Source organism: Priapulus caudatus, unplaced genomic scaffold (assembly GCF_000485595.1).
Source record: "Priapulus caudatus unplaced genomic scaffold, Priapulus_caudatus-5.0.1 Scaffold1123, whole genome shotgun sequence".
Classification (NCBI taxonomy): domain Eukaryota; kingdom Metazoa; phylum Priapulida; class Priapulimorpha; order Priapulimorphida; family Priapulidae; genus Priapulus; species Priapulus caudatus.
Genome location: NW_014578184.1, coordinates 56,123 through 63,865, shown reverse-complemented (window position 1 = coordinate 63,865; position 7,743 = coordinate 56,123). Strand labels below are relative to the sequence as shown.

Below are 7,743 nucleotides of genomic sequence, written 5' to 3'. Positions count from 1 at the left end.
TATTGTTTAATTATAATGTTAAGTATTATGGAGATGTGATGAAGAATGATTAGATATTTTAGAGACGCAAATCTCTGAACGAGGTTTCCACAAGTCAGTCGTAGGGAATCAACGGAATCTAATCATCAAAAATCTGCAGCGATTGAATCGTGAGCGTGCGTTAATGCCATTGTTAACGTTTCCTCCGCGCGCTCAGGCCACGGTGTGACGAACAGCCAGCCATACCAGCCCTACGCGGGCCGCACGGCATCAGAGCAACAGCAGCCAGCGTTGCCTGGTTACATCCCGCTGTTCGTGAGGCAGTACGAGGGGATCGGAGCCTGCCACATGAGCCTGAAGCACGACATGAAACTACCGACGCCATCTAGCAGCAGCTTCGACAAGTTTCAGTGGGACTCTTCTCCATCCGATCCTGATGAGATGGAAGGTGTGTTTCCTGCACCACCCCACCGACGGATCTTATTATTATTAATTGTTAAATCATGAACGTTTTCCCAAATTGATTCTGACTGACTTTATATAAGTAGGTTATAAGTATGTATATGATACATATGTATATACATAAGGCTATAATATTGTAATCATTTAATGAGATTTCATGGTTCATTATGTGGTATTGTTTTTAATAATCCTTAAATACATGTTTGTATTTGGATTTTAATCTAGATGTGAACTTTGGCTCATGTGTCCCATGTTAGCCCGTAACAGTGTGTTAGCATGAGGGGGTAAGCAGCATTAGCAACGGTTAGGGCTTTATGTGATTGCAGACACAACGTTCAAGGAATCGTGACAGAAGACGGCATCTCAAGACAACGGCTGTGATCAAAGGTGAGGGATCTGTGGACATCTCCTTTCTCCTCTCATGCTGGAGGCAGTCCAGAGGTAAACCTTCCCATCTCCCTTTCTCCCCTCATGTTAGAGGCATCCAGACGTAAACCTTCCCATCTCCGTTCTCTCCCTCATGCTAGAGGCAGCGTCCAGAGGTAAACCTTCCACTCTCCCTTTCTCCCCTCATGCTAGAGGCAGTCCAGACGCGTAACCTTCCCATCTCCCTCTCTCCCCTCATGCTAGAGGCAGTCCAGAGGTAAACCTTCCCATCTCCCTCTCTCCCCTCATGCTAGAGGCAGTCCAGAGGTAAACCCTCCCATCTCCCTCTCTCCCCTCATGCTAGAGGCAGTCCAGAGGTAAACCTTCCCATCTCCCTCTCTCCCCTCATGCTAGAGGCAGTCCAGAGGTAAACCTTCCCATCTCCCTCTCTCCCCTCATGTTAGAGGCAGTGCCAGACGTAAACCTTCCCATCTCCCCTCTCCTCCCTCATGCTAGAGGCAGTCCAGAGGTAAACCTTCCCATCTCTCTCTGTCTCCCTCATGCTAGAGGGCAGTCCAGAGGTAAACCTTCCCATCTCCTCCTCATTGCTAAGGAGGCAGTCCAGAGGTAAACCTTCCCATCTCCCCTCATGCTAGAGGCAGTCCAGAGGTAAACCTTCCCATCTCCCTCTCTCCCCTCAATGCTAGAGGCCAGTCCAGAGGTAAACCTTCCATCTGCCCTCTCTCCCCTTCATGCTGGAGGCAGTCCAGAGGTAAACCTTCCCATCTCCCTCTCCTCCCCTCATGCTAGAGGCAGTCCAGAGTAAACCTTCCATCTCCTCTCTCTCCCCTCATGTTAGAGGGCAGTCCAGACGTAAAACCTTCCCGATCTCCCTCTCTCCCCTCATGCTAGAGGCAGTCCAGAGGTAACTTCCCATCTCCCTCTCTCCTCATGTCTGGAGGCAGTCAGAGGTAAACCCTCCATCTCGATCAAATCGTATGGGAATTTTTTCGGTAAAGATCTATTCAGGATAGAGAAGTGAGATCATGTCAGTAAGTTGGATGAATTTGTTTAAGAGTTAGAGACGTCTGCATGAGTCATCTCATGTGCTGAGTCAGAGTTAACAGCCGGACGTGCGTCCACTTCTCATACTTTTACTGGTGGTTTCATCGTGGATCCTTGATAGAGTTGATAAAAATGTTGAATTTCATTCACATAGTAGAACGCAATATGTTATCATACGAATATTACTAAATCACTGCTACATTAATATAATTATATGTTATCTGTTACCATTACCAATATCAATACTTATCAATATATAATTAATTATCAATAATAATATAATTATATAACTGGTATACATCGGCCATCACTCGTAACACGCGCGGCCTGGATGATCGTGCGCGCGCAACGCCGGCCGTCACATATATATCTCGACTCTCGCTCGACCGTCTGGTACCGTGTCTTCACCCTCGCGTCTCGTCTGCTGTAGTTACGTGGAGGCGGTTTACCCGGCAACGGCATAACGCTGCATCCCGCCAGCGCTGCTTGATCAGATCCACGATCGCTGCTGCGACAGCGTGCGCGTCCCCCGCAGAACGCGCCAGCAGGCAGCCAGCGAGGCGCAGGAGGAGGGAGGAGGAGGGGAGGAGGAGGAGGAGGAGGGAGGGCGGGGAGGAGAAGGAAGGGGAGGTCGCGGAGGAGGTGCGGACATCTGTCATGCAAACATTCGTCTCCCTATCACAGGTGATCACGCGTGTCATAGTGCTACTGACAATGCCATAGTGTCGATGATACGTGATTATAAATATCTGTAATATTATTCAGCTACTGACAATGCCATAATGGATCATACATGATTATAAAATATCTGTAATATTATTCAGCTACTGAACAATGCCCATAATGGATCATACATGATTATAAATATCTGTAATATTATTCAGCTACTGATCAATGCCATAATGGATCATACATGATGTTAAATATCTGTAATATTATTCCAGCTACTGAACAATGCCATAATGGTCATACATGATATAAATATCTGTATTATATTCAGTACTGGACAATGCCATCATGGATCATACATGATTATAAATATCTGTATATTATTCAGCTACTGACAATGCCATTAATGGATCATTACATTGATTATAAATATCTGTATTATTATTCAGCTACTGACAATGCCATAATGGATCATACATGATTATAAATATCTGTAATATTATTCAGCTACTGACAATGCCATAATGGATCATACATGATTATAAATATCTGTAATATTATTCAGCTACTGACAATGCCATAATGGATCATACATGATTATAAATATCGTATATTATTCAGCTACTGACAATGCCATAATGGATCATACATGATTATTATAATATCTGTAATATTATTCAGCTACTGACAATGCCATAAATGGATCATACGTGATTATAAATATCTGTAAAATATTATTCAGCTACTGACAATGCCATAATGGATCATACGTGATTATAAATTATCTGTATATTATTCAGCTACTGACAATTTGCCATAATGGATCGCATACGTGATTATAAATATCTGTGATATCATTCAGCTACTGACAATGCCATAAAATTAATGGCTCAACGATGATTATAAATATCTGTATTGTAGTCATTGAGGATGATATTGTGTGCACGTACTGGGGCTTGTTGTCTGAATCATGAGTCATGGGTATGGTGTCGTAGGGTAATACTTGATGCTGGTGATACGTATATAACCATGCGTGTGTTCACCACGTGTTTACTACGTGTCATCAAACGTGTTTACTTACGTGTTTAGCACATGTTTACTGTGTGTTTTTGCAGGTGAACATCTGCATACTGGCAGGCGTCTATCGTCGACGGGAGATCATCTCTTTCCAAGCCCTGCGACCATATCAAGGACGTCACGTGCGTGTCCCTGCTCGGCGTTGCTCATCACTCCAAAATAATATTATTTTGTCTTTATAAAACTCAACTAAAGCTAATCTAACTTAATAAACTTAGCTAAAACGAATTGAATTTTTTATATAAATGAATAAAAATACATTAAAATTGAAAAAAAATAATATAAATTTCAATTAAACTCATGAATTTCTACAGAAGCATCTTATCTGTAAAGATAACTTTAGCTGATCTGACCCACGGACGATCATTTGCAAGAGATATGCGATCGCGTCATTTCTACGACTCACCGTCCACTCGTGCGATGTGCGGGAATGGCGGCGCGGCCGTCCAATGGGAGCACTTCGCCTGGGTCAGGTGAGCGAGGTAGCAGGACATGAGAATGTGTGACTGCGTGATTGGTTTGTTCAGCTGTCCGCGGAGATCCACCATCCCCAGGCTCTCCTAATACACACACGCGCAGATTGTGAGAATTATGACCGAATCAGTAGTATAGGTGAGCTATAGGTGAGCTATAGGTGAGCTATAGGTGAGCTATAGGTAAGCTATAGGTGAGCTATAGGTGAGCTATAGGTAAGCTATAGGTGAGCTATAGGTGAGCTATAGGTAAGCTATAGGTGAGCTATAGGTAAGCTATAGGTGAGCTATAGGTGAGCTTCTCAGACTATCGTCAAACTAATTATCAGATAATGCCTCATTAAATCATCCCTCTGTTAGACAAAATTTAAGGATACTCTCCACCTTGTGCACGGGTATTGCTCTAATGAAGATTAAACGTTTATTGGCGAATGAATCGAATCAATCACTTGTTTTATTTATAGAGGAGATATATCTCTATGCTCAAGCCAAAAAATTCCAATGTTACCACACAAATTTTGAATTTTTATGTAAAAATGATATTTTGGATATTTCTCAACTACCAGAAAGAGTGAGGATACAAAATCCTTGCCACATGTTAAGCACAATATGAACAAAAATAGTGCGTCAGGATTTTTCTTTAAGTTTCATATTTACCTAGAAAAATGGAAAAAAACTACTCAAAAATCAAGTTGTGTTAGAATTGAAAATTTTTGCGAATAAAGAAGCATAACCAATAAAATACGGCACTTAATAACAATCCTTACCACACCTGTACTCTCTCACCTGTGTACATATCTTACCACACCTGCACTCTCTCACCTGTGTACATATCTTACCACACCTGTACTCTCTCACCTGTGTACATATCTTACCACACCTGTACTCTCTCACCTGTGTACATATCTTACCACACCTGTACTCTCTCACCTGTGATGAAACAGCTGACATGTACGACACATCGGACAACGACGCTGAGCTCAGACTCGGCCGCACTCGCACGCCCTCTGGTGTCTCGCCGCGGCTCGGCATCCGCCTCTCGGGGGCGCCACCGGCTCCTCTGCTCGCGGTCCTCTCCGTCGGCGCGACGGGAATCTCCTCCTGGCTGTGACCTTGGTGAAGGTCGGAGGAATCTGGAAGCGTGTGAGAGACGTGAGGAGAGCAGAGATCGTGACGGTGGGGGAAGTGTACCGCGCTGTACCCTACCCTGTCACTCCCTGCCACTGCACGACCCAATTTACCCTGCAGGCTTGATATCCAGATTTAGAAACTGTCTGGACGGGAATACAATGAGCTCACAATCACACTGACACAACATTTAGAAGCTTTTCATGTCTAGAAGCTGCTTCCTTATAGCAAAGCAACAATATTTTATTGCACCTTGTTTTCTTATAAACATTATACACATTTACTTACTATCAACCTGTCCAATTATTTTTATAAAAATTAAATGGTGAAAAGTTCTACTAAAGCACTACAGATGGCAGCACCTGACATGTACTCGGAGTCGCTGTAGACGGACATTTCCTCGTCTGCCGACACGTACTCCTCCGTCATCGCCGACGTTGCCGAGTCTATAGACTGCAGACGACTGATGAATCGCGGTGAGCGGCCCCCACTCACGCGTCCCAGCTCCACACTGTCAGGCCCATCTATAACCTACCGAGTCGAGTTATCGAGGAGAGATAACGATATATTTAATATCGAAGATTTTCACATCGAAGAAATATAAAATATATAGGAATATATAGGAATAAATGCCATCGATACAGTGTAACATCGGTGGTGTTCTATTACCACAGATATATAGAAGAGGTGCTATGATGACAACTTGATAAATAATATAAATATATAAATATAATATAAATGATAAATTTGATATAATTTTGTGAATTTATATGACCGATACAGTGTAACATCGGTGGTGTTCTATTACCACAGATATATAGTAGAGGTGCTACGATGACAACTTGATAAATAATATATATATATAAACAAAGTATTGTGTGTGTAATATGTATATGCACGCGGCTACCGATCATTACACATGTTTGATTCATGTCTATTCCTTGATGTTTCAGGGGTCTTAACAAGCAAGGATATCAATGTCAAGGTAAGCCCTGTGTAACTGACAACCCTGTATTGAGATTAATGTTAACACTCCGTTCACTGCACTAGCTATCAGGTTTGGACTGAATGTACTATTAGTGAGCGGTGGTGACTTAAAACTATGCTATCGATGGATAGATGTACGCGGCAAGGAGGCCAGCATAAGATCATGCGATATCTCGATAGGTCGCTCTCACTCTTTCCCTCTCGTTCTGCCTTTCTCTGTCTTTCTTCTCTCCCATTAACTCTTTTCAACGACGCTCCGTGTCGTTTTTGATCAATAAGAATATCAACTACAATCTCTACCTATCAACTCTAAACTCTAACTAATAATTTTTATAAACATTACAAAACATTGTAAACATTAGGCGAGACTGTGACACAATGTAACGATGTTGCTCGCTGCGTTCGTAGCGGTCTGCTTAGATGCCGTAACTAATTAGGTAATTAGGTGGAGTCACTAATGAGCAGCTACTGAATTCGCGCGCCAATAGTTAAAAATAGCAATGATTGCGTGAAGTCTCGGGCATGGTACGCGTAGCGGTTAGGAAATCTGAGAGGATGAGGATGAGGATGAGGATGAGGATGAGGATGAAGATAAGGATGAGGATGAGGATGAGGATGAGGATGAGAGTAAGAATAAGAATAACGATTAGAAAATCTCAGAAGTAAAAGATGAGGATGAGGACAAGGGTGGGCGTGAGGATAAAAGTAAGGATAAGGATAGAGGTTAAAAAGTCTGCGAGGTAACTAACAGTCTATAAGTCTGTTATAGACTGAAATAACAGACTATAAGTCTAACAGGATCAGCATGACGATGAAAATGACAGTAAGAATCAGGATAGCAGTTGGGAAGTAGCGAGTAAGGTTCGATGATAAGAATGCTGATAAGGACAAAGGCAAGGGTAAAGGTATAATAATGGTAGGGGTGAGGGTAGGGACAAGGGTATAGATATAAATTAGGGTATGCGATAGTATGATTGCGATTGGTGATCTTACAGAGACAGGTACTAGCGGTACTCCTTTCTACTTGGACTGTCCTTAAGTAGCTCATGTTTGTGGTAGCACGGCCCAGCATTACGCAGTACCATATTAGGGTAATATGTAACAGTAAACCATAACCCAGCGTTACAGGTGGGTGAAGCGTTGTGTCGGTAGGTTGAAATGAAAACTTTCATCTTTCATCGGTAGGAGACATTGTTTTTTTTTCAACTCGCAGCTCATAGGCATGAGAGTCATAGAGGCATGTCCAACGAACTGATCGATCAACGTCGTGTACATGTACAGCGTGCGTGCGTGTTTACATGTAGATATACAAGCGAGTGTGCGTGTGTACATGTACAAGCGAGCGTATCGTGTACATGCACAAAGCGAGCGTGCGTGTGTACATGTAGATATACAAGCGAGTGTGCGTGTGTACATGTACAAGCGAGGGTGCGTGTGTACATGTACAGCGAGCGTGCGTGTGTACATGTAAAAGCGAGAGCGGTACGTGTGTACCTGTGTACAAGCGAGGTCGTCGCGTGTGTAACATGTACAAGCA

General features: G+C 43.0%; 1 protein-coding gene across 1 annotated transcript in view; it reads left to right on the top strand.

Moving 5' to 3' along the window:
• Nucleotides 1–7,743, top strand: part of LOC106815470 (protein kinase C-like 1) — a gene marked incomplete at its 5' end in the record, with an annotated part of 78,565 nt that overhangs the window by 33,906 nt on the left and 36,916 nt on the right. The window contains 1 exon segment of the mRNA XM_014819935.1: nt 6,173–6,204. Coding sequence (XP_014675421.1) covers nt 6,173–6,204 — 32 coding nt within the window.